This window comes from Peromyscus californicus, unplaced genomic scaffold (genome assembly GCF_007827085.1).
Source record: "Peromyscus californicus insignis strain IS unplaced genomic scaffold, ASM782708v3 Scaffold_8__1_contigs__length_139910024, whole genome shotgun sequence".
In the NCBI taxonomy this organism is placed as follows: Eukaryota; Metazoa; Chordata; class Mammalia; order Rodentia; family Cricetidae; genus Peromyscus; species Peromyscus californicus.
In genome coordinates, this window is record NW_026294606.1 from 117,326,444 (window position 1) to 117,354,118 (window position 27,675).

At 43.4% G+C, this 27,675-nt stretch overlaps 2 protein-coding genes across 3 annotated transcripts in view; one reads left to right on the forward strand and one right to left on the reverse strand.

Annotated features, from left to right (window-relative positions):
• The window catches only part of Bbs2 (Bardet-Biedl syndrome 2), a 40,596-nt gene extending 26,866 nt beyond the window's left edge, over positions 1–13,730 (forward strand). Inside the window, exons 12-17 of the mRNA XM_052728772.1 lie at positions 96–225; positions 2,459–2,590; positions 4,345–4,482; positions 5,209–5,321; positions 11,047–11,195; positions 13,267–13,730. Coding sequence (XP_052584732.1) covers positions 96–225; positions 2,459–2,590; positions 4,345–4,482; positions 5,209–5,321; positions 11,047–11,195; positions 13,267–13,373 — 769 coding nt within the window. The 3' untranslated portion in view covers positions 13,374–13,730. The remainder of the gene's footprint in view (positions 1–95; positions 226–2,458; positions 2,591–4,344; positions 4,483–5,208; positions 5,322–11,046; positions 11,196–13,266) is intronic.
• Positions 13,731–13,767: 37 nt separating this feature from the next.
• Ogfod1 (2-oxoglutarate and iron dependent oxygenase domain containing 1) overlaps positions 13,768–27,675 on the reverse strand; it is a 33,818-nt gene continuing 19,910 nt past the window's right edge. For both annotated transcript variants that reach the window (XM_052728773.1, XM_052728774.1), the window contains 3 exons: positions 19,907–20,029; positions 19,370–19,428; positions 13,768–18,693 (listed from right to left, as the gene is read on the reverse strand). In XM_052728773.1, coding sequence (XP_052584733.1) covers positions 18,532–18,693; positions 19,370–19,428; positions 19,907–20,029 — 344 coding nt within the window. In that variant the 3' untranslated portion in view covers positions 13,768–18,531. The remainder of the gene's footprint in view (positions 18,694–19,369; positions 19,429–19,906; positions 20,030–27,675) is intronic.

Sequence of the window (27,675 nt, forward strand, 5' to 3'; positions counted from 1 at the left end):
GCTACAGGAGACCCAGTATTAAAAACGTAGGGGGTGGGGAGTACAGATGTAACACTACACCAAACACTTCTCTTGTGTTCATTGGCTGGCTGTAGCACCCAGTTCCATGTATTTGAATTGACAAGACAGCTCCCCCGATTCACCATGTATGCGCTGACCAGTCCAGATGCAGCTAGCGAGCCTGCCAGTTACGTGAACTTTATCATTGCGGAGCGGGCACAGAGGGTGAGTCATGTTGTCTTTTCTTTCAGTTCAGAGTTGGAACAGTAGAGTCCTTTCGATGTTCCTTGGTGGAAGGGAGAAATGTGAATGTCATGCTGGCAGCAGTAAACATGAACTATGTAGTGTGGAGTTCACCAAGAAACTTTCAAGCTTCACTTACTTTATTATTAACAAGTGTGTGCACATGTGTGTGTATGTGTGTGTGTGTGTGTGTGTGCGTGTGTGTATGATTGTGTGATACATGTGTGCATGCCATGTTGTGAGTGTGAGGGTCAGAGGACAACACTGGCAGCTGGTTCTCTCCTTCCTCCGTGGGTTCTAGGAATCAAACCCATGTCATCAGGCTGACATGGTTTACTGACTGAGCCATCTTGCTGACCCTGGCTAGTAACTTATAATAAAACATTACTAGTTTTAGGTGTGGTGGCATAGGCCTGTCTGCAATCCCAGAACTTTAGAGGCAAGAGGGTTATGAGTTGAGGACAGCCTGGCTTACGTCATAAATTCCAGGCAGCCTGGACTGCATAGTGAGACCCTGTCTCAAAAAACAAAACAAAACTCATAATTCACTGAAATTTTTCTTCTTTGAACTTTGAAAGTTACACACACACACACACACACACATCCCTTAATTAGAACTAAATTCTTCCTAGTCTTAATTTCCCCCCTTTTTTTGTTAGTTAGCTGTCTTGACTTAGTGTTTCAAGAGAAGCCTAGGATGAAATGGAGAGAGAGGTTTAGGGTAGCACTGTGCGCCTACATTCCCAGCGCCTTGCAAGATGAAGGTAGAAAGATCACTGGAGTTCCTGACCAGCCTGGGCTGCATATGAAACGTCTTGGGGGAGGGGATGGAAAGAGTAGGATTTGGAGGTGGGGGCGTTTTGGGTTTTTTAGCTTAAGTGCTACTTTAACTTCATTTTCAGTGATTTGAGGACTTCCCCTCACTTTCAGTTTCCTTATCTATAAGGGGAGGAGCCCTGGAAGATTCCATGACTGGTGTCAAATGCCTTATAGCCCTAACATGTGTGGCAGTGGACCTTGCCTTTGGTTGGGTGTCAGAACTCTTCTTTTCCTTATTAATTCAGTACTTGCTTGTCTTTTCCCTGTCCAACCCTGAGCCCTTGACTTTCCCATAGTTCCTGGGGAGGTGCAGGAAGAGGAAGCTGCAGGGCAGAGGAGGCATGGGAGGAAGAACTGTGGGAGCTGGAGGTGGAGACAGCTGCTTCGCATTGCACAGAGGAGAAGAAAGGCCACCAGTAGGCAAAAGGCCACCCCATGGCCTCTGAGAGGGCAAAGCCCAGAATCACACACAAGAGGAACTGGTGCTTCAGAGAAGGGTTCCCGGTATAATCGGTGATGAGGCTCGCCACACAGTCCCAACACCAGCCCCAGCCGCCACCACAGCTCTGGCAGCCCAGCCCCAAAGAACTCGGCTGCTGTGCTGGTGTCCCCTGAAATGGCAACTGGTGTGGAAGCTGCAGCTAGGGACGAGTCAGTTCAGGAGATACGGGGTTGCTGAGCTGCCAGGGCCCCCATCAGTCAGTGTCTCTGGTTGTTGGTTCAACACAACTGCGTTTGGTGGTCGGCTCCTGACCAGGGAGCAGGTGGAGCACAAGTTGGAGCAGACCTACATTTTGAGGGTCGAGCAGTGGCAGGAGAGCTGCTCCCAGGGCAGAGAAGACGGTGGGAATGTCGGCTTCAGAATTCTGGTAACTATGTAGATTTTCAGACCACTAGGCAGGCCCTTCTAGATAGCCTCCTGAGTGATTCTTGCCTGGAAAGCGGACTGCAAACCACTGTGAAATAGTAACACCAAAATTGTGTTCAGGTCACTTCTGTCTGAGTGTGCGCATGTATACATAATCAGTAACGGTGACACAGTAAAATGGAGCAGCCCTGTGCAGACAGTCCTGTCCACCTACAGAAAATCTTCCAGATAAACAGAAATAGCACCTGCTTCAATCTTCTATGCGTGTGTAAGATTATGTCTGAGGAGGAAGTGCCGCACAGTTGTGCCAGCTGTGGGACCAGCTGTAATTATGAGGGTTGCTGAAGATCAGGGGTGAGGGAGGGGAGTGTGATTCATATGTACTTGACCTGTGTGTGGGGTGGGGGGGGGTGGGAGGGTGAAGTCTAATTTTTTTTTAAACCAAGCAGTAAAACTAAAGAAAGGAATTCCTTCCACGGTGACTGTACTTTAAAAACTGAAGTGCTCTTTGTTCTGTTCATTTCTAAGATGGTCATGTGGCTCAACCAGAACTTTCTGTTGCCAGAAGACACTAACATTCAGAATGCCCCATTTCAAGTCTGTTTCACATCCTTACGCAATGGTGGCCAGCTCTACATAAAAATAAAATCGAGTGGCGAGGTAATGTATGGTCCCGTGGAGTTCTCCTGTGCAAAGTGAAACGTACTGTCAAGATCACGAAGCAGGTTTTCCAGCCTGGTGTCAGCGCCATTGTAGACACTGGGGTTCACTCTGGAAGAGAGGGTTCCGCCTCGTTCTTTCCTCTCATTCCTTCCGTGTGTAATTTGGTGAGAGTTGGTGTTTTCCTTCATGTTACTGTGACAAAATCCCCTGGCGAAAGTAACAGAGGTGAAAGCTTTGTTTTAGCTGTAGTTCCAGGCCACAGGCCACTGTCGTCGTTGAGTGGCAGGAGCTGGAGACAGCTGCCACATTTACGTCTCAGTCAAGACAGAGAGGAGAGTGGACACGTGCTCCTGCTGTTCGCTCGCTCTGTTTCCCTCAGTCCAGGCCCCATTTCCGGGTATGCCTTCCCAGCTCAGGTAACCCAACTGAGAAAATCTCTTAGAGGCATACCCACAGGCCCTCCCTCCAGTTTAGACCATTCAAGTTCCTTTACAGTTGATTCTAGATTGGGTCAAGTTGACAGTTAAAAATGACCATGAGGAGCAGAGTGTGCTGGCTCAGGAGGCAGAGGCAGGTGGATCTCTGTGAGTTCAAGCCTGGGCTGTCTCAAACAACAACAACAACAAAAACCAAAAGTAAAAAAGTAACCGTGATGGCTGGGAGTGTAGAGGGGTACAATTCTGCAAGGTCTAGAGAATGATCTATTATTGCCATGATGGCCATGCTTTTTATTTTTATTTTGAATGAGTAAATTTACTGAGTATATTACACGCAGAAGTGAGAGGATCAGTAGCAGGCAGCAGAGACTGTAGTAGCCAGTAGACATCAAAACATCTCCAGATCAGGAGTTGACAGCATCCCACAGAAATGACCGGGGTAGCCTGATTGAGAGAGCAAATCAAGGTAGCACCGTCAAAGGAGGTACATATCGTCAAGCAGACATCCACTGGAGAAAGTGAGGCAGTTAGTTGACGTTCCCGACTGAGCTTCCCCTCTATGACTGAGATGCGCGTTGTGGAACTTCCAGCTTCCGTTCCCACTGCGGGCCTTTTTCTATCCTGAGGTAGAAAATGTCAGAGATCACTTACCATCCAGCTGTTCTCCAGGACACCGCCTTTTCCTGTTGGACTGTTTGCTCTGTTTCTTTCTCCTGGTGACAAAGCCGGGTACAGTGGTCTCACCTGTAGTCCCAGCTACCTGGGGGGTTAGCTTTGAATGACACTTGGCACAAAATCATTTTCATTGTTTGCTAATGTCGCCTTTAGTTTATAAGGGTAGAAGAGTGACCTTTTAGCCAGCTGCAAGCAATAATGACTACGGTTTATAATTTCCTAAAGGGAGCAGCCTCACTTCATCACTACACATAACACATTCTCAAGAACTGTGTGTGGGCGGTGGTGGCGCACGCCTTTAATCCCAGCACTTGGGAGAGGCAGGTGGATCTCTGTGAGTTTGAGACCGGCCGGATCTCTGTGAGTTTGAGACCAGCCGGATCTCTGTGAGTTTGAGACTAGCCTGATCTTCAGAGTGAGTTCCAGAACAGTAAGGCTACACAGAAAGACCCTGTCTTAAAAAAAACAAAAACAAACAAACAAAAAACAAATCCAAACAAACAACTCCCCCAATAAAAAACCCCCAAACCAAAAAATCAACAGTAACAAAAAAAGAATTTTGTGGACCATGGAGAAAGTTTGGTGCTGTTTCTCATCTGTCTGTGAAGATGCTAAGTTTGCCTATTTTTCTCTGGGTAGATCACTGTCAATACTGACGATATTGATCTGGCTGGTGATATCATCCAGTCGATGGCATCTTTTTTTGCTCTTGAAGACCTGCAGGTAGAAGCAGATTTCCCTGTCTACTTCGAGGAATTACGGAAAGTGCTGGTGAAGGTGAGATCATGGCAGCCTCAGAGCTGGCAGTATTTCTCTTAGAAAATGAGTAAAGATATGCATGTATAATGCATGTATAACTGCATGTATATAGGCTATATAATAATCACGGTCTAAAGAATTTTGTAAAACCTTAGATGAGCATTGGTGAGTTCCTTAAGGGACTTCTGTAAAAGTGGTTACCTCTTCAGTCCCTGTGTTTCCTGGTTCCAGAGGATGCTCTTTCAAGCACAAATCACATCATTACTTTCTCTCCATCTAATCTGCTGTTTCCACTTCGGTCTTGAGATCATTCCTTTCCAAAAGCCCAAATTTAAAATTATAAAAAGAAAATAAGGCTTATGATCCGCTGCAGCGTAAAGCAACACTCTTGGGGCAGGCAGGGGCTGCAGCTTAGTGGTGGAGCACTTGCTGCCCAAGGTTCAGTTTGTAGTATTACACTGCCCCCTCCTAAGGTAAGAATCCCACGGTCATCATCATGAATCACTAAAACCTTACGTTGCTTGGACTCTTGATGCTGACACAGGAGGTCTAACCTGAGGTATCATCACTGAAGGTAGTGTAGACAGTTTGTTAAAAGGAGATGAAGGTAGTGGTACTTAAGATGGTATAACTGAACAGGGAGGAGGAGGGGCTCTGTATACGACAGGCAGCGTCTTCTCAGTCTTCTAGGCTTTCAAGGGGTTTGGGAAGCCTTGTTAATTTCTGAGTGTTCTTGGTCTCCAGGTGGATGAGTATCATTCAGTGCATCAAAAGCTCAGTGCTGACATGGCTGATAATTCTAATCTCATCCGAAGTTTGCTGGTCAGAGCTGAGGATGCTCGTCTGATGCGGGACATGTGAGTTTTTACCATAGCTGGGATAAATGCACAAACAAGTGAGCGATAAGGAACTCTGAGATGCTGCTGGGTGGAGTCTACATTGATTCGGTTACTTTGGAAAATAAGTTGGCATTATTGGTAAAACTGAACACGTACTCTGTGACCGAGCAATTTTGCTTTTAGTGTAAGGCGTAAAGAATCTGTGCTCATTATAGCGTGCATACTTACACAATATTCATAAAGACATTTTTATAAGAATCCTGTATTTGTCTGCTTCCCATTGCTATAATAAAATGCCTAAGACTGAATAACGTATAAAGAAAAGTGGTTCATTTAGGTTTTGGAGGCTCAAAGTCCAAACGCTGCACTGGTCCTGGTGAGGGCCTTCCTGACTGTATTGCCCAATGCTGGATGGCATCTTGGCAGGAGTACATGCAAGAGCAAGAAATTGCATAGCAACACTGGAAGCCAGACAGACTCATCCTTCTCTTTTATAGCAGTTCTCTTGAGAAAACTGATCCAATGAGACCTTCTTAATCCTTTTCAAAGGCAGAAAGAACCCTTAGTGACCTAATGACCTTATACTATACTGTTTAAAAGGTCCTACTACCTCTTAATATTAACACACCGAGGACCTTTGGAGGGCACACTTAAACTGTATCAAAATCATAGCAAATCTCTATAGCAAGAAATCCAGGGGAGTCTGCTTAAGAGTCATAAGGAATTTATTAGGATATAAATCAGAAAAGACAACTCACTAAACAGAATAGGTGAATCACCACAGGGTTCTGGAAGGCTGAGGTCCTGTCCCATGCTTCTCTTGCCACGTGAGCCAGTCTGCACCATCTAAGCCCAAAGGGGGAGAGAAGAGCTTGGCCTATGTGCCTCTCTCTCGGGTCTTTTTTGTTTTTTAAAAGATTTATTTACTTATTATGTATAGTTTTCTATTTGCATGTATCCCTGCAGGCCAGAAGAGGGAGCCAGATCTCATTACAGATGGTTGTGAGCCACCATATAGGTGCTGGGAATTGAACTCAGGACCTCTGGAAGAATAGCCAGTGTTCTTAACCTCTGAGTGTTCTTAACCTCTGAGCCATCTCTCCAGCCCACCTCTGAGGTCTTAATCCCAGAACTTGGCAGGAATCTGTGAGTTCGAGGCCAGCCTGGTCTACAGAACGAGATCCAGAACAGGCACCAAAACTACACAGAGAAACCCTGTCTGGGGCGGGGGGGGGGGGGGGGGGGGGGGGGGGGGGAGCCCCGAGGCCACGCCCAAGGGGCTGGTACTTCAAGGTCATTGGTAGAAAGGTATCCACTACAGATCCCCAAATGGAAATCCAAAGTAACATCAACAGTATACTGAATGTTAGGAGATTCATCAGTAGAGCAGTGAGCTAAACTGAATGAAGAGATAAGAATGAAAACCCAGTGCAGATTGGCTTTGTCAACCTGGATCAGACTTCAGGAAGTCTTGTTATGCCCAGATTGGGACCCCAAAGACAAACCACCACAGACCTTAGGTTCAGAATGCAATTAGCATGGTTTATTTCTGTTTGTTTACAAGCCGCGGACAGGGAAGCTCGATCCAAAGCACTCGCTCGTAGTCGTGAGGCCAGGAGGAACTTGCTTTTTCTTTGTGTGGCTAGCTTTTTAAAGGCAAAATCCACAAGCCCTTCAGGGGGGTTGGGGGAGTTTTGCACGGGTGCAACTCGGATTGGTTTATCTTTATCTCTGTTCTCTTTTAATTGGGTGAGGGTATGTAACCTTTGAATTTACTGGTTGGTGGTTACAATTTATTACTTTGGGGGCAGTCCAGCACAAGTCTCAGGCTTTGTCCTTGAGCCACCATGGGGGCTGGCTGGCCAAGCACATACTGCACATAACTCTAAGTTGGTGAGGGGCCCCAGAAAGTAAACATCTGGCTAAACTTTGAGCAGTCTTTTGTTCATGGCCCTCCCAGAAACTGCTTGCTCAAGTCTCAGGAAACTGAAATTGAGGCCTGATCTCTGAGAAGACTGAGCAGCCTGTTATGGCATCTGCCTGGTCCTTTCAGTCTAATACCAGGCGATTCATTGTCAGCGTATTTAAAACAGTACAAATTGAGAAAAGGTTTCCAGGTAACAATCAGTCCAGTCAGTCCAATTCCAGATGCTCAGTAACACTTAAGGGGTGACTGTGTAAAAACTCCTTTACAAAGTTTGTGTGACTAGAAGACCTAGAATCTAGTTCGGTCTCTGACTGATATCGTAGAGGTCAGCAGGCCATAAAGTTCATATGACATCTCTCCTAAAGATGGGCTATGGTCTAGGAAAGGAAGAGTCTGGGATGATCAGTTTGAGGAATTTGGGTGAGGACTGTCCCTTCAGAGAGCCGAAAGGTCACCAGGTCGTTAACAAGATCCACTCTCAGCGTTCTGGATGGAATGCAGGCATTTGATTTTTATCTCCTCCATTGAGGAGACACCCTGCATGCTATCCTCTGTGGCCCCAACAATTACTAACCCTCCATTTCCCTCTCCCCCCAACCCCTGGCAGACGCCAGTCTACTTGTTACCTCTATCGTTTTGTTTTTTGTTTTTTTGGCAGTTTTATAGGTTCCTCATAGAAGTGGCATCATGTAGTAGTTGTCCTTTGGGGACCGGCTTATTTCCCTCAGCATAGATCCTCAGAGTTCAAGTGTGTTGCATATTACAGTTGCCTTCGTTTTGGAGGCTGAGGAGCTCATGGCCTCCTGTGCCCTTCTCTCATTGCCTATGGGCTTTCTCACGTGTGTTGCTTTGTGAACAGAGCTGCAGTGCACACAGAGTGCTAGCCTTTTAAAGATCCTGATCTCAATTCTTCGGGATAGTAACCAGCCTCACACTCAATCCTCCTGCCTTGGACCTCCTGCGTGCAGGGGTGGGGATGGGGTGTGTGTGTGGCTACAGTCCTGCAGGCTTCACCCTCCTTGGTCACTTGCTCTTTGAAACTTTGGTGATTCTAATTCTGGAGAAAAAGTACTACTAGTTTTAGATCTTATTAATTTTGGAAGTGACATTAAATTGGTGTTATGTTAGCCAGGAATACAGGACAGGGTAGGATGGCTTTTTATTTGTTTCAGTCCTGTTTGTCTCTCAGGAGTGCTCTGAGGCTTCCTTCGTTTGGTATTAGCCACTTCAAGGTTTTTGTTTTAGTCTTGTCTCTAAAACCTGTTCTTGTGCCGGCAGTGGGCCACGAGGTGGTGGTGGTGGTGGTGGTGGTGGTGGTGGTGGTGCACGCCTTTAATCCCAGCACTTGGGAGGCAGAGGCAGGCAGAGCTCTGAGTTCGAGGCCAGCCTGGTCTACAGAATGAGTTTCAGCACAGACAGGGCTACACAGTAAAACCCTGTGTCAAGAAGCCAAAAAACAAAACACCAACAACAAACTGTCTTGCAGCCATTTTTTTCCATGTTAAGTTTGAGCCTAAGTATTATCTATTCTTTGCATTATAAATAGTAGCTTTGTTTTACATTGCATTTTCTGTAATTATAGTTTCTGTGTTAATGAACAATTTATTCTATAAAATGCTACTTAAGAATTTCCAGATGTGACCAGGTGTGGTAGTGCACACCTTTAATTCAGGAGGCAGAGGCAGGTGGACTGAGTTTGAGGCCAGCCTGATCTACAGAGCAAGTTCCAGGACAGCCAGGGATACACAGAGAAAACCCTGTCTTGAAAAACAAAAACAAACAGAAAAAAGAATTTCCAGATGTGTCCTGTAAATGGAAGTAGAGTTTTGCTTTTGAAAGCCAACTACTTCTGGTCTCTAGCTCACGATTTTGTTTCTCTGGCACTGATATCCTTAGCATTTGGTTTTGCACAGGTGAGGTTCTGGAGGAATGAAGTGACCACAAGCCTCCATGTTCTCAGAATCATTTGTGCCTCCCTTGCAGACTCTATCTCTCTGTCTTTCTCTGTCTCTGTCTCTCTCACACCCATACACACACTCACACACATGCATGTGCATTTTAATTTATGTAAATATAGTTGATATATAACTTGTAATATGCATATAGAAGTCAGTTCACAGAAACTTCCCTGATTACTGCTAAAATCAGAGTGCAGGATGTTTATTCCTTCGGGCTTCTGTTTCGATACTTTTTCCTTCCTGGTCCCCAGGGTCCATTTCTTACCCTGCAGTTTTATCCTTTCCTCATACCATGTAACCTTTTAAGTTGGGCTTTTTTTCCCTCACCATTGTGCCTTTGAGGTTTATCCATGTTGTTGCATGTGTCAGCAGTTTTTTTCCTTCTTTATTGCTGACTACTGTGCCACACAGAGACATGTGGTGGTCAGTTTATCCCTTCACCAGGGGGTGGATATCTGTGTTCCCTAACTTTGGTGGTTACATTTTCATACAGGGTTTTTTTTTTTTTTTTTTTTGGTTTTTCGAGACAGGGTTTCTCTGTGTAGCTTTGCGCCTTTCCTGGGACTCACTTGGTAGCCCAGGCTGGCCTCGAACTCACAGAGATCCGCCTGGCTCTGCCTCCCGAGTGCTGGGATTAAAGGCGTGCGCCACCACCGCCCGGCCCTACATACAGGGTTTTTATAGACATGCCTTTTTTTTCCCCCAAGACAGGGTTTCACTGTGTAGCTCTGGAACTCACTCTGTAGACCAGGCTGGCCTTGACCTCAGAGATCCACCTGTCTCTGCTAGGATTAAGGGTGCACCACCTCCACCTGGTTTAGACATGCATTTTTACTTCTCTTGGAATAAGACTGCTGGTTTATATAGTAAGTATGTAGCAAGATTAGAAAAAGAACTAAGAGGTTTTTTCCATAAACAGAAAACTAAAGCTGCATATAAGAAGCTGCCACATTTGCAGAGAAAGTACCATTTTGTATTCATCACTCATGAGTTTCAGTTCAGCATTTTTACTTAAATCATTTTCATTGTGTTTAGGATTATTTTGTGTGTTTTAAAATTTTCTTTTACATTCAGTTACTTTGTGTGTGCGCATGCTACTGTGCATTGTGTAGAGGTCAGAGGACAACTTGCAAGAGCTGTTTCTTGTGGGTTCTGGGGATTGAACTCAAATTATCAGGCTTGGTAGCAAGGACCCTTATCCACCGAATCATCTCTCTGGCCCATTTTTTTTTAAACTTTATAAAATATGAAGCTGAGTCTGTTCTCTAGAAATATTTTATTAATAAGCCTCTTTATCTAATAAATTACTAATTTGAAACTTAAAGAATACCAGCCAAGCAGGGATAAGCTTCTAAATCTAAACAAATCATAGCCCAATTACTCAGAAAGCTCACTTGTTTTCTATTTATCTGGAAGAAAAAGGCTTTTTTTTTTTTTTTTAGACAGGGTTTCTCTGTGTAGCTCTGTGCCTTTCCTGGAACTCACTCTGTAGACCAGGCTGACCTTGAACTCACAGTGATCTGCCTGCCTCTGCCTCCCGAGTGCTGGGATTAAAGGCGTGTGCCACCACCACCTGGCAAAAAAGGCTATTTTGATGGAAACTTTTGGATGTTTTCAAAGCAAACCTCAGTAATTATTCTATGAAGATACAACTAAAAATGTATTTTTCCTTCCTTCTCTTCTTTTGAGACAGCATCTAATTGGTGGCCCAGGCTGGCTTTGAATTTATAATCCTCTTGCCTTGGCCTGGCAAATGCTGGGATTAACAGATGAGTGTCATCATGCCTAGCTGTTTCCTTTTTAATGTGACTAAAAAGTCTGCTAAATGTTAATGGTAGGTGTCTGTTGATTTACACAGGAAAACAATGAAGAATCGTTATATGGAACTCTATGACCTTAATAAAGATTTGCTAAACGGCTATAAGATTCGATGTAACAACCACACAGAACTGCTAGGAAACCTGAAGGCAGTGAACCAAGCGATCCAAAGAGCAGGCCGTCTCCGTGGTGAGTCTTTCCCTGGCACCGTGATTTGTCCACTTTGTTTTCAAAGATGAGTATATGGAGGCTGTGGCTGCATTATAGAAACTCACAGTGGGTCCTAAAGCAGCCTGCCTTCAACACCCCGTAACTGGTTGCATCTGGGCTTCCCTCACTCAGACCCAGGGATTTAGTTTTGTCCAGACAGATTTTTTTTTTTTTTAAAGAAATAAAGTCTTGTGGGGCACACCTTTAATTCCAGCACTTGGGAGGTAGAAGCAGGCAGATCTCTTGTGAGTTCCAGGCCAGCCTGGTCTACGAAGCGAGTTCAGGACAGCCAGAGCTGTTACACAGAGAAACCCTGTCTCAAAAAACAAAAAAAGAAAATGAAACCAAATGAAATCAAGCCCTAAATTCCTTTTCTAAGGTCTTGCTGTAGCTGCTAAAGTTGTGGTTCCCAACATGTGGGTGGCAACCCCTTCGACCCTTTCACAGGGACTGCATATCAGATATTTACATTACGATTCATAGCAGTAGCAAAATTACAGTTATGAAGTAGCAAATCATAATTTTATGGTTGGGGCTCACCACAGCATGAGGAACTGTTTAAAAGAGCGCAGCATTAGGAAGGTTGAGATCCATTGTTCTAAAGGAAAAGTTAGTGTTCATTGACGGGAGCCATAGAGCCTAGTGTGGGGTCAGGTAAGAACTACCCGTGTAGTGGGTTTCCTGGGGCAAAGCACCCGTGGAAACGGACTCTCAAGTGGCAAGGCTCAGTAGTCCACGGGACAGCGTAGGAATTTGTAAAATCCATGCAGCTTGCAGGCTCTTTTCTCTCATTATATTGGTGATTCTTTTGGGTGGTTTTTAGTTTTACTGTGTCGGTCACACATGCAATAACTGTAATTTTCCCGGGAAATTCTGTTCTTTCTCAAATATTTTCTCCTAAGATTCAGCAGGGGACTATCGCTTCTCAAGTCTCTTATCTGGAATTACTAACTACAACTCCCAATCCTGGGGACTTTTCAGACTCAACAGAGATAATTAGGTACATGTGAGAAAACAACACTTGAACCATTAACCATGTCTCACAGTTCTGGAAAGGAGAGTAAGGCTTGCATACACAGAATAAGGAAAAAGCCTCAGGAATACACATAGTGCCAACTGTTGAGAGAAAGTTCCCTGGGCACCAAGCATATGGAGTCAATGATAGGATCTAGTATGATCCAATGGGGAAAATGTAACGTGAAATTTGGGATGGAGAGATCCATCTTTACCATACACAGGAGCTTATATTGGTATGGTATAGTAGGATGGGAAAGAGTGCTTTATCAAAGTCTGCCTTTTACAGAGGGATTGAGACATGGGACCCTCTTGTAGAAACAGGAGCTGTGTAAAAACATATCTTGCAGACATGAAAGAATTGTCTGGGTTTAAATATTGTTGTCCTTAAAGCATTGTGCCCATGTCTATTAATTTTTAACATTGTAACCACAAGTAGCTGCCAGCTGACATGTGAGAGCAGGATGTGTCTAGTTCGATATTTAGTTAAGCTTGCAAAAATGCTGAACTCTATGACTAGAATAAGATTATGTAAGGGATGGGAAATGTATTTGGGGAAGCATAAAGGGGAACAGTGGGGGCTCTCATATTGATTACAATGTATTTCTTAAAAGTCAAAAATAGGAGCCAAGCCGGGCAGTAGTGGTGCACACCTTTAATCCCAGCACTCAGGAGGCAGAGGCAGGTGGATCTCTGTGAGTTCGAGGCCAGCCTGGTCTACAGATCGAGTTCCAGGACAGCCAGAGCTACATAGTGAGACCCTGTCTCAACTGGGGAAGAAAAAAAGAAAGAAAGAAATTAAAGGACAGTTTGAAAACAGCATAAAACCAAGGTAGAAAAGAGTTACACGAGTTACTAACTTGTTACCTCCTAGAAAAGACAGAATTTAGAGAACTGAGATCATCTCAAGCCAGAATCAAAGCAAGTCTGCAGAGATGAATCATAGCTCTCAGGATGAAAGGTATGAGCCACTATGCCTGGCTTAACTTTTAACTTCCCTTTTGGGACGCACTGACTAGATTTTTTTTTTACACAGTTGGAAAGCCGAAGAACCAGGTGATCAATGCTTGTCGGGATGCCATTCGAAGCAACAATATCAACACACTCTTCAGAATCATGCGGGTGGGGACTGCTCCTTCATAGGAGAGCAAGACCGAGGAAGGAAGCTCCTGAAGAGGTTTATGTCTAGAAATCCAGGCCAATTTGCTCCCAGTCTCATCCTGGTGAGTCCAGGCTGCTAAGAATGAAAACCGTGGTGACTTATAACGAAAGGCAGGTGTTCCATCTGACAGTCGATCTCCTTTCTTTTGACATCTGTAGTACAGTTGCTGATTTGTATGCAATAGTGTGAATACCTTAAAATACCAGGCTGTCAGAGTTTAGCTTGTTCTTATATAAAGTTAGTGTATGAGTTTATCTCCTTCCCCATTGAAATTGTAAGTGAATTTTAAAATTTGAAATGAAGTATTTACTTTTTCATTAAAAATAAAAGATACTGGTCCTTGTTGTTGATTATAAATTACCACCATAACAGAAATGCACAAAACATCTTTATTTTGTGGGGAAAAACAAAAATACAGACATTCAAATTTTTAATCATCCAAAGGTGTGTGTAAACAAATTTATATTAAGGAAAAACAAATTTCAAGGTGGTCTGTCAGTTGGGGTAGCATTAGCTGGAATACAGATCTCCAAAGGCATCACTGGCTGCAGCTTTTCATTCATAAGGACCTGAGAGACTTGCTTAAGGAACCACTCAGGCAACTCTTTCATTCTTGTATGGAGTGGTGGCCTTTATCACTCGTTCGGAGCCCTGCCTGCAAGGCTGCCCCAGGACCTAGTATTTGTCTCTGCCCCAGAAGAAAGGGAAGAGAGGACAAAGAAGAGCCATGCTTCCTAACAGTGCAGGGTGGACACATTGACACACTCTGGTTTCACAGGACGAGACTGCAGCTGACTATTGTGTTTTTCAACATAGTTTGAATTTCTCAACAATGAACATGCATATTTATATAATCTGAAAAGATAGAAAGCGGTTATCTTTGGAGGGAAGTCCACCTTGAGGAAAAGGAGTTACAAGAACTGGAAGTTCACAGCTGGACACAGAGGTGTACTTCTGTAATATTAGCAGTTGGGGGATAGGGTATACAAAGAGACCCTTCTCAAAACACCAATAAATAAGAAAGCAAAATAAAAGGAATTAGAGGCTCACTATTAAGAACTAAAAGAGACATGCCATTGTCACACAAAAACAGCATAGCTTTGATCAAGAGGAGGTGCTAAGAGTCCACATTCCTCTTTTGCCCTCTGCCCAAAGCAGCAATCAGTTAGGATCAAGAATGGAGCAGAGTTCATGAGGTGAGCAAGTTCATTGTGCAAATACGACTGTGTACTTGAACAAACAAGGCGGAAGCTTTCAGGCTTCCAACGTGTACATGTTAAAAATACTCTATATTCAATAGCCTTAGTTTACGTAATAGAACTTCTTTATTTTAAACTATAATTTTTATAACTTTGACTTATAACAACACTTCACATTGTATAACTGTACAAAAATATTTCCTTCAAGTTATTTTCAAATTTTTTTAAAAACTTTCTGAAATTTTTGTTAAAAACTAAGACACACGCATACTGGCTCAGGCCCTCACACTTAGGATTGGCATCATCATCATCACTGCCTTTCCCTTGTTCTACTGTGGTCTTTAGGGGAAGTAATGCCCACAGAAACGTCAGCCCCCAGAGCCATGCCTTCCTCTGGAATACCCCTGAAGGCCCTGCCTGAAGCCACGTGGGAGTTAGCGCCTTAACAGCAGTGCACCCTGAGCAGCTAGTGTGTGGTGGGCACACACAGGGGCGGCCTGCTATCAACCGTTCCGTGCACAGCTGCATGCGCTGTCCTCTCATGCAGCAGCAGCACAGGTGGCCTGTTCATCACCATGACCATGCACGATTTGGAGTATAGGAATCTTTCAGCTCCACTGTAGACTTAGGGTCTTACCACATCAATAACGTGGCACGTGACAAATGAAAAGAAGCAACCTGCAGGTCCTAGTGTTCTTGCAGGCCAGGAGGCTCTGCAAAGACAGAGGGACCCTTCAGGATTCTTTCTGTTCAGGCATTTCAACTCAGTCTTGTAAAGGTCCTGTTGTGCTGACAGACCATAAGCATATGAGGATGAAGTGAGAGTTTAAGATTCAGCCACAGGTCTCCAGAACAGGAAAAGCTGGGTGGTATTGAATAATGCTAAGAGATACATGCTTTGGCTCCCAGAATGCTTTCATTATCTAGCACTTTTCCCTGGGTCTTCCTGGAGTTAATCCACTGACAAAATGTTATCTAAACTCATTCTTTCTGCCCCCACTCATGAGAACACACCAAAAACTAAGGAGTTGGATGTAGTAGTATAGCACTGTAATCCTGCCATGTAGGAGCCTGAGGCAGGAGGACCTTGAGTTTAAGGTCAGCCTGGCCTGCAGAGTTGAGTACCCAGTTCAGGAAAAAACAAAAACAAGAATGACTGGAGGTATGTATATAGCAAGCTCTGGGTCTGAGTCCCAGCACCTCGGACAGAGACAGAGATTTGGGGGAGGGGGGGACAGAGAGAGCGCCTGCCTTTAGTCTGGAGCAATTCAGAAAGGGTAAGCTTCAGAATTAACCTGTAGCAACAAAGTATTCATAGTCCTGCTTGAGCATGATGTGGTTTATAATGCTGTGGAGTCCAACACAGTATACATGGATAATGCCTATCACCTCTGGCCTGAGAAACTAGATCTGGATAGTCTTTGGTTTTGTTTTTTTGAAACAGGACTTGCTATGTAGCCCTAGCTGTCCAGGAACTCACTCTGTAGACCAGGCTAGCCTCAAACTCAGAGATCTGCCTGCCTCTGCCTCCCAAGTGCTGGGATAAAGACATGGGCCACCACTCCCAGCTCTTTGTTTTTGAGATAAAGTCTACTATTGCCCAGATTGGCCTTGAACTCACTGTGTAGCTGAGGATAGTCTTGACTTCTTGATGTTCTTGCCTCCACCTCCTGGTCCAATAAAGTTGTCTGGATATTCTCATCTCATTATTTAAAAATTACTTTGTTTTATGATTAATATCAGAACACCTAAAACTTATAAGTATCCATTAAGCTATGAGTGTTAAATGTGTTTTACTCAATGGGGCAAAGAAAACAAACTGAAGCCCATCAATGTAAAAGACAGATGATGTAGTGGGAGCTGTTTGAGCCATGCCCTGAAGCACCGCCCCTAGTGAGGTGGCAGGTAACTGGTACACCTGCCTATGACCTTGAGGTACATGCCTCTGGGGCATGGCCGCTGTGTGTGTGTGTGTGTGTGTGTCTGTGTGTTACCCTTAAGACCTGGGATGCATGTACTTGGCTCTCTCTTCACTACCTCATGGTTTTGGATGCTGGGACGGACCAGGGCAAAGTTCTTCAGAGAACAGCATTGGACCGTGCCTCACCCTTCCAGGATCCTGCGACAAATTCCTCTATTCTGTCTTGTGAGTTAACCCCCAAATAAATTCCTTTGATCATTAAGCAGACTCCATGGATTGCTAGCAATATAATCCCAATAAGATGGTATTTGGATGGAGTTTTAAGACATGAAAGAGAAGTGTGAAGGAGAAATTTAAAGGTCCAGTGCTTTTCCTATTAATAAGTAAAGTCCACACTGAACCTGCAAGGATAGTCAGAAATGGAGAAAGCAGCAAACAGACACCGGGTGGGGTGGGGCGAGAACATCTGGCAGCCATCGTGCGTACCCCGCAGTGGGAAGAGCTGTGTCACAGCCCCATGGAGCAGAGCAGGAGAAAGAATGGAAGGAAATGAAGGCTTCTTGTAATTCTGACTCAGCCTCTTAGAGCTAGCCTTTCAAAGGGAAGGAAAAGGCAACAAGCTACACCTGGCCCGGCAGCATGTAGGAACAGTCACTGCGAGGCTAGACTCACAGAAGTCACAGCTCCAGGTCTGGAAGGCAGTAGACCAGTGCTTCTCAACCTTCCTAGTGCTGTAACCCCTTAACACAGTCCTCATGTTGTGGCAACCCCCAACCATGAAGTTATTTTCGTTGCTACTTCATAACTGTAATTTTGCTACTGTTACAAATTGTAATGTAAATATGTGATATGCAGGATATCTGATATGTGACCTCTGTGAAAGGGTCGCGATCCGCTGCAGTAGACACTTGAGAGTAAATAAGTGGGGCAGTAAGCAGCCTGTCCTCTTTCTCAGCCACATAATTCCCAGGGCTAAGCTAGTTTTCAGCCACATCTTTCCCAAGCCCCACTACCCATCCGAGTCTACAACCTGAGAGTCAGGGTGGAACTCAGCCCACAGTGGGGAGCAGTGTAATGACTGAAAGTGGGCCACAGAGCTCAGGCTCAACATGAACAGGGTTACACACATTTCTACAACCACATATGAGTGAAAAAGAAGTCACTGGGAACGCTGATAAACCTTGAGGGCTCTGTGCTAAGTGAAACAAGCCAAGTATAAAGGGATAAATACTGTTTGATTCACTTAAGAGGCAGAGTCAAATTAATAGAGAAGAGGCAGTAGCCAGTGAGACTGACTATTCAAAGGGCACGGAATTACACTTTGGGGAGACAGAAAACATTTGGATACGGATGGCAGTGATGGATGCTCTGGAGCACTGTCAGTGTGCTCAGTTCCACAGATGTATATACATACATACAAGAACTGGTGGCCCTGGTAGCTCATGCCTATAATTCCAGCACTTGGAGGTTGGGGTGGAAGGATCAGTAGTTAAGAGCTAGCCTGGGCTATATAGTAAAACCCTGTCAAAAGAAAACAAAACAAAACAAAACAAAAAACCTCAAACCAAAAAATAAAAAAGTTATCCTGCTAAATTTTATGTTATATATATTTTACCACAATTAAAAAAAAAATCACCAAAGTTAGAAGTTGCTGAGGCAGTCACCATAGAACCAAAGGAGGTTCTATGGGGGCGGGAACTTAAAAAACAAAACGAAACAACCAAGGGATAAGTACATAGCTGGTGGCCGATGTCTAGGTTGAGGACAATCATGAATTCCATAAATGGGACAACCAAGATTTGTTTTGTTTTGGGGTCTCACTGTATAGACCATACTGACCTTGAACTGGAGGTCCTCCTTTCTCTGCCCCCCAAGGCTGCATTACAGGTATGCAGCAGCACAGCCAGTGAAGATAGCCTGTTGGAGGACCCTGTTAGTCTGCATGCTTTCTTTCCTGCACTCCAAGAAGACCCCAGGTTTCCCAGCACTGATGAATGCTGTTGGCTTTGCCCAATCCTGTTACTCATAATAGACGAATGCAAAGTCCCAGAAACCACTTCTGTTTGGGAAGGTTTTCTGTTGCTCTAGGCTTCGGTGGTTAATGTGCTTCACAAATTTCAGAGTTTCTCTATCTCTGTAGACCAATGCCAGAGAATTGTTTTCTGGATTCACTATGAGCAGCTGAAACAGGAAACATGAGACACATCAGAATGCAGAGCTCATTCTCAGCTCTGCAACGATTCACCACAGGTAGTTTCCATGGCAAGGATTTAAGCTGGGGATGAGGCAGCCTTTTAAAGCTCCTTCATTAGGAGATGAGCTTTTCTCTCTCAAGACATTTTCCAACAGGCTCTGCCTCACTAGCAACACTCAGAAGAGGTTTTGCCTAATGCATTTTTCCCCAACTATCTAGAAAGATGAGTGGGCATGAGTCTCTTAACTCATAGGTTGTCAGTAAGGTACAATACTTGGTGATTTTCCTTTCAAAGCTTTACTGCAAGCTGAGTATTTTTTTTTTAAAATTAGAGCCACAAGGCAGGCCAATGTGGATTTATCCCAGCTAAAAACACTGGCTGAGGTAATAAATTCTGTATTTCTTGCCAGCCATGGTGGCTCACACCTGTAATCTCAGCACTTACTTGGTGGAGGCAGGCATATTGTTGTGGAAAGTATGAAGCCAGCCTGGGTGAGCTAGTGAGTTCTAGGACAGCCTGGGCCATATAGTCAGACCCTGCCTCAAAAACAAAACCAAAAACAAAATGAAAACCATTAAGTAAATAAATCATCAGGTGTCTTAAGAACAGAACTTTTTCACGAGCTAGAAAGGAGAACTTGCTGGGAGAAGGGAGTCACCTACCTCTTCATCTTCACCTTTGGCGATGTAGGAAGTAAAGCCGCCATACTCTGGCTCCCAGCCTGACAAGGGAAAGACAAACAGCACTGAGCTCACACTGCAAGCGCACTGCATGCTGAACAGCAAGGGCTCTGGGACTTCTGTATTGGTGTCCAGCATCTGCCGTTGTGGACTCCCTTTCCTTTACACGCCTCATTTCCCAGACAGCTGAACTTGGGAACACAGGCTTACTAAGTAACATTGAATAAGAAAATTAAAGGAATTAAATGTTAGATATACTGGAAGGGCAATTATATTAAAAAATTATAGACTCCATGGTTGTGCTGGAGATTTAGGGGAAAAAATAAGGTATGGTCTACCTTTCCACACCCAGATATAAATCTGATTTTGGGGACACTGAAAGTCATGACCCCCAACATCCTTTAGAACTGTGAGAGCATGGCCACAGAAAAGTACTTAGGAGTTGGATCAGCTGAAGAGAGTCCCCCTGGAGAGCCTGCCTGAACTAAGGAGACAACTCTTTGCCTTGCTCCTTCCTACCTTCACAGCCACAGTAGAGAAACAGGTCCAAGGCAAATTCAGTCTTGCTGTTGTCGTGGACTAAAGTGTAGTGACCAGTCTTCCAGTGCCTCAGCTCCCCCTGGCACATGGGAACACCTGATTCTAAGAAAACACAAAAGGACGCCCAGCAGATTTTGTACAACTTTGATACAAATGCAGGACTGCAAGAGAGTGCTGATTAGGGATGACAGGACACCATGTGGGAACCATTCCCACAATCCTTCAGCTGGCCTGCAGGCCCACCACAAAGTCTTGTGACAGTCAGCAGTTATCAGGTCTTATTATTTAGTTGGGGGGATGTTGACTTTCAGTCTCTCTCTCCTTTCTGGTCTCTATTATGATCTCATCTGAAGCCCTCCAGTAGCATGCCTGCAAGGGCTCCCCTGCCCCCCACCCCATTCTCTGAGGACCTCACTTAAGTCAGAACCCAGCTTAGCTCTTTCCTGCCGATCCAGTCAGCTTTCCCTTTTAGCCTATCTCCAATCCTTTATCAGCTGCAGATACCTAGAAACATCTCCCAGGAACCTCGGGGCCACACCTGTTCCACTATCTTCCTTGCCCGCCTTTACAATCTTTCCATTCTTACCCTCAAACCCTGCAGCAGCCTGCTTGCAAAAGCCCCTCCTCCACCACACCTCCAACTCCCTGGGGACCCTGCCTCTTAGTGTGCAGAGCATGCCCTAGCTCTTTCCCATAGTTCCTCTCAGCCTTTTCTCCTAAGCACCCTCTACCAGGGAATCCATAGCCACACCACTTTCCTAAGATCCAGAGAGGGCAACAGAAGCCAAGGAATGGAACACCCACCCAACAAAGACAAAACAGACAGCAGCACCTAGAATGATGTCAACCATCATAACTCCAGGTGCCTAGACACCAGCACAAAAAGATAAACATGGAGAGCCAGGACAAAATGCCTGCACCAGAACCCAGTAACCCTACTACAGGAGGCCCTGAGAGAGACAAGACAGCTGAAACACAAGACAAGGACTTCAAGACAGCAATATGAATATGTTCAAGGACCTTCAAGAGAAAACTCAAGAGAATATGAATAAATATTTTAATGAAGTCTGAGAAAACACAAAGAAACCATGGAAAGAAATAATGAAAACAGTTCAAGATATGAAAGTTGAAATAGAATCACTAAAGAAAAACCAATCTTGGGCTGGAGAGATGACTCAGCCATTAAAGGCTAGGCTCACAACCAAAAATTTAAGAAAACTCAATCTGAAAAACTGGAAATGGGGGTTGGGAACTTAGCTCAGTGGTGGCTCTGGGTTCGGTCCTCAGCTTCCGAGGGGGGTGGGGGGGGGGAGAAAAACTGGAAATGAAAATTTAGGAAGTCAAACAAAAACATCAGAGATAAGCCTCACCAAGAGTACAAGAAATGGAATAGAGAATCTCTCAGGCCCTGAAAACAAGGTAGAAGAAACAGATACTTCAAGGAAAATGTTGAATCTAAAAAAAAAAAATTAAACAACAAAAAAAAAACCCTAAAAAATTTCAAGAGAAAGACAAAGCAACATATAAGGGCAGACCCATTCGAGTAACACCTGACTTGTCAATGAAGACTCTAAAAGCCAGAAGGGCCTGAATGGATATTCTACAAACTCTTAGAGACCACAGACGCCAGCCCAGATTACTATACCCAGCAAAACTATCAATTACCATAGATGGATAAAGTAAAATATTCCACAATAAAACTAAATTTAAGTAGTATCTACCTAGCACAGAAGGCACCAGAAGGAAAACTTCAGTCTGAAGAGGTTAACCACACATGGAATAAACAAGCCCAGACCAGTCAATCAAAGGAGTCAATCCTCATATCATAACAAACAAACAAACAAACAAACAAACAACAGGAATCAGTAAATTAATTCTGCTCATGGGTAAATCTTAATATCATTGGTCTCAATTCCCCAGTAAAAAGACATAGACAAACAAAATGAATGGGAAAACACGACACACCCTTCTGCTGCATCCAAGAAACACTACACCACCAAGGATGGACATCACCTTAGGGTAAAAGGGCAGAAAAAGGTATTCTAAGCAAATGGATTCAAGAAGAAAGCAGGTATAGCCATTTTAGCATCTGACAAAAGAGATTTCAAACCAAAACTAATCAGTACGGATGGGAAAGGACACTAGAAAGTCATCAAATGGAAGATCCACAAAGAGGGTACTGGAATCTTAAACATTTATGCAACAAACACAAGGGCACCCAAGTTCACTAAAAAAAAAACAAAAACAAAAAAAAACCCAGGTAAAATCCCATACTGACTCTCACACAGTGATAGTGGGAGACTTCAATACCCCACTCTCACCAATAGACAGGTCATCCAGACAAAATCTAAACAGAGAAATGCTGGCGTTAACGTTACAAGTGAAATGGACCGAGCAGATATTTACCAAACATTTCACCCAAACATAAGAGAATATACCTTTGTAGCAGCTCGGAGCTGACTGCATATGTGGAAACAAAGTAAGTCTCAAGATTTATCTGAAATAACCCCTGCATCCCATCTGACCATCATGGATGAAAACTGGGTATCGACAACAGAGAACATACAAACACATGGAAACCGAACAACTCACTACTGAATGAAAAATGGGTCAAGATAGAAAAGAAGAAGGAAATTGAAATTAAAAACTTTAATTTTTAGAACTGAATGAAAATGAAAACACAAATTAGCTAACCCTATGGAACACAATGAAGGCAGTTCTAAGAGGTAAGTCCATAGTGTCAAGTGTCTACATAAAAAAAAAAAAAAAAGAAAGAAAGAAAAGAAAAAAGGAAGAATCTCATATTAGCAAATTAGCAAAACACCTGAAGGTTTTAGAACAAAAAGAAGAACTAACACCCTAAAAAAGTGGACTGCAAGAAATAATTTTTTAAAAAAAAATTAAAGAAATAATTTAAAATTAAAAAGAAATTCAGGGCTGAAATCAACAAAATAGAAACAAACAACTGCAAAAATAATACAAAGAACCAATGAAACAAAGAATTGATTCTTTAAGAAAAAACAAACAAAACAAAAAAACTGTGGCCAAATTATCTAAAAGATGGAGAGAGAGGATCCAGATTAATAAAATTAGAGATGAAAAGGGGGGGCATCACAACAGACACCAAGGTAATCCAGAAAATCATAAAGACATACTTTAAAAATAATCTGGGGCTGGAGAGATGGCTCAGCAGTTAAGAGCACTGGCTGTTCTTCCAAAGGACCCAGGTTCAATTCCCAGCAACCACATGGTGGCTCACAAGCTGTAATGAGATCTGGTGCCCTCTTCTGTCCTGCAGGGACGCATGCAGGCAGAACACTGTATACATAATAAATAAATATTAAAAAAAAAAAAAAATCTGTTTTCCACCACACTGGAAAACCTAGAAGAAATGGATAAATATCTTGATATATATGACCTGCCAAAGCTAAATCAAGAACATAGAAGCAATTTAAACAGACCCACGACCCCTAAAATAGAAGCAGTAAATATAAGTCTCCCAATCAAAGAAGGCTCAGGCCCAGATGGATTTAGTGTAGAATTCTACCAAACCTTCAGTGAAGAACAGTCCTCAAATTATTCCACAAGATAGAAGGTGAAGAAACATTGCTTAGTTCTTTTTTTTAAAAAACAGGATTTTTCTGTGTAGCCCTGGCTGTCTTAGACCTTGCTTTGTAGACCAGGCTGGCCTCACACTCAGAGATAGGCCTGCCTCTGCCTCCTGAGTGCTGGGCTGAAAGGCATGTGTCACCACACCTGGCTGCCTAATTCTTTTTAGGAAGCCACAATTACCCTGACACCCAAGCCACACAAAGACCCAACAGAAAGAAAATCCCTTCTGATTAGAGATGCAAAAATTTTCAGTAAAGTAATTGCAAACCAGATCCAAGAATACATGAAAAAGATTATCTACCATGATCAAGTAGGTTTCATCTCAGAGATGCAGGGATAGTTCAATATAAGTAAATTCATAAATGTAATCTACCATATAAACAGACTGAAAGACAAAAACCACATGATCATCTCATTAGATGCAGAAAGGACCTTTGGACAAACTCCAACATCCCTTTATAGTAAAAGTCCTGGAGAGACAAGAGATACAAGGGACATACCTCAACATAACAAAAGCAATTTACAGCAAGCCCACAACCAACATCAACCTAAATAGAGAAACTTGAAGCATTTCCACTAAAATCAAGAACAAGACAAGGCTGTCCACTCTTTCCATATCTAGTCAATACAGTATTTGGAGTCTTAGCTAGAGCAGTAAGACAGCTGAAGGAGATCAAGGGCATACAAATAGAAGAGAAGTCCAAGGGTCTTTATTTGCAGATACCACTGTATATAAACAACCTGAAAAATTCCACCAAGAAACTACTGCAGCTGATAGACACCTTCAGCAAAGTAGCAGGATACAAAATTGATACAAAAAAATCAGTAGCCCGCTATATACAAATGACAAACAGACCGAGAAAAAAAAATCAGAGAAACTACCGTTCACAATAGCCTTAAAAGTATCTTGGGGTAACTCTAACCAAGGAAGTGAAAGACTTGTATAATAAAAACTTTAAGACATTGAAGAAAGAAACTGAAGATATCAGAAGATGGAAAGACCTCCTAGTCTCCTGGATCAGTAGGATTAATATAGTGAAAATGGCCATCCTACCAAAAGCTATCTACAGATTCAACATAATCCCCATTACAATTCCAACACAATTCTTCGCAAAAATTGAAAGGACAATTTTCAGGTTCATACACACACACACACACACACACACACACACACACACACACACACACACAAAAAAAAAAAAAAAAAAAAAAAAACCAAAAAAAAAAAAAAAACCCAGGATAGCTATAATAATCCTGAATGGTAAGAGAACTGCTGCAGGTATCACTATCTCTGATTTCAAATTGTACTACAGAGCTATAGTGATAAAAAACAGCCTGGTATTAGTAATAAAAACAGACACGTTGATCAATGGAATTGAACTGAAGACCCAGACATAAGTTCACAAACCTATGGACACCTGATTTTTGTCACAGAAGTCATAAATACACACATGGAAAAGACAGCATCATCAACAAATGGTGCTGGTCAAACTAGATGGCTGCATGTAGAAGAATGCAGATAGATCCATATTTATCACTCCGCATAAAACTCAAGTCCAAATGGTCAAGGTCCTCAACCCAAGTTCAGATACTCTGAATCTGAGAGAAGAGGAAATGGGGAGTAAGATTGAACTCATTGACACAGAAAAAGACTTCCTGAACAGTACACTCAGCACAGGCACTAAGATCAACAATTTATAAATGGGGCCTCATGAAACTGAGAAGCTTCTGTATGGCAAAGGATGCTGTCATCTGGGCAAAGTGACAGGCCACAGAATGGGAAAAGATATTACCAATTACACATTCTAATAAAGGGTTAATATTGAAAATATACTAAGAACTAAAAAAAAAAAAACCCAAAAAACAAACAAAAACAACATCTGGACAACAAGAAAAACAAATAAGCCAATTTAAAACTGGGGTACAGAACTAAGCCAAGAGTTCTCAAAGGATGAAACACAAATGGCTGAGAAACACTTAAAGAAATGTTCAACATCCTTAGTCATCAGGGGACTGCAAATCAAAACTACTTTGAGATTTCATCTTACACCAGTCAGAATCGCCAAGATTAAGAAAAGAAATGATGCCGGGCGGTGGTGGCGCACGCCTTTAATCCCAGCACTCGGGAGGCAGAGGCAGGCGGATCTCTGTGAGTTCGAGGCCAGCCTGGTCTCCAAAGCGAGTTCCAGGAGAGGCGCAAAGCTACACAGAGAAACCCTGTCTTGAAAAACCAAAAAAAAAAAAAAAAAAAAAAAGAAAAGAAATGATAGCTCTGGCGAGGATGTGGGGAAAGGGAAACACTTATTCATTGGAAGGGGAGTGCAAACTTGTAAAGCCACCATGGAAATCAGTGTAGCAGTTCCTCAGGAAACTGGGAACAGATCTACCTTAAGATCCCCACTACTCTTGGGCACATACCCAAAGGACTCTACATCCTACTACAGAGATACGTGCTTATCCATGTTCATTGCTGTTCTGTTTCTAATTGCCAGAAATTGGGAATAGTCAAGATGCCCATTAACCAATGGATAATGAAAATGTGGTGCATTTATACAATGGAATATTATTCAGCTGTTAAAAATATGAAATTTGTGGGTAAATGGATAGAGCTAGGAAAAAAAAACCATCCTGGGTGGGGTAACCTAGAACCCAAGATGGATATTAGTTTTCAAGCACTGGACGCTACAATCCGTAACCACAGAGAGTAGGTATAGAGTAAGGGGCTAGCGAGGAGGGGAGTCTCTCCGAATGGAATACAGAGAGGGACAACTAACACTAAGGGCCAGCTGAGGGGTCACAAGGAAACCTACTACTGTAGGAGTGTCCTAAGACAGATACAAACATGCAAGAAACAGAAATGGAGTCACCAAAAAATGGGGAAGACAATGCCCCAACTAGACATCTTTTGCCACCAAGTGAAACTTCCAGTGCCAGGAATGGGTTACATCTAGTCGAGTTGTTGCCAAAAGCATCTCCATGGAAGCCCCCAAACATCTCACACTATTGCCAAGACTACTGATCACTCTCCAGAAACTGATGGTAAGGCCCTATCACTGAAGACAGCGCTTATATATCTCACTGAACATGGAGAAATCAAGCTGGTGCCTAACTAGAGGCTTCACCCGTACTGATTAGTGTTCATGGTACTGGAAGGTTCCCCACATGTTATCAGAGGAGAAAAGGTAACCATCAACCCAGCCACAAACTCTGTGATTTATAAGGGTGACCTGCCCACAAGCCATGCTGATGCAATAGTGGCACAGCACTGTGGAGTAACCCACCACTCTGGTTGGTTTCAAGGCCCACTCCATGAGATGGAACCCATGTCTGACTTGCATGGGTAGCCCCAAACCAGAGACTGGATAGGCCTAAGGGAAAACCAAATACTATTGTTCTGCTATACCCATAGATCAGTGCCTCGCTCAGCCATCATCAGAGAAGCTTCTGCTTGTAGTAGATGAGAATTAACACAGAGACCCACATATGGAAAATATGGAGAGACTAAGAGATTTTGGAACACTCAGTCCTAAGTGGGATGTCCTCATCAAACCCTCCCCTCAGGGCCCATGGAGCTATGCAGAAGAGAAGATGGGATCATTGTTAAGAGCCAAAGGGGATGGATGACTCCAAACATACAAAAATAATGGTTCTAAGTGACTCCTCCAGACACAACAGGATTGATGCACATATGCATTAAGAGACTGTAGCAGTATGTACACTACATTGTAATGAGGTCATGTGACAAGGATTGACTAGGACTGAGCAGTTTCGTGTGTGAGTGTGGTACAGAAGCTTCTCTGAGAAGTGACACTGCTCAGATCTGAATAAGAAGGAGAAATGCAGGATGAACATTTTCGGGAAGAGGACAGCTAGTACACTTCTTAAGGCAGGAACAACAGCAGTGGTGAGAGGAGTGCTTCGCTGGAAGTAAACACAGCATGCTGTGTGAGCCTGTAGCACAGTTTGAGGCTCCTTTGTTTCCTGGGTATAGATGTGACCTCTGCCATCTCCTAGAAGAACTCAGCATCCAGGAGAGCTACCTTGGCTCTGTTCTCCTGCTCCTGATGTGGAGACACTGTTCAGCAAGGATCTGTTACATGCGCAAGGATAAATCACTGGAATGTGAATGGTTTCAG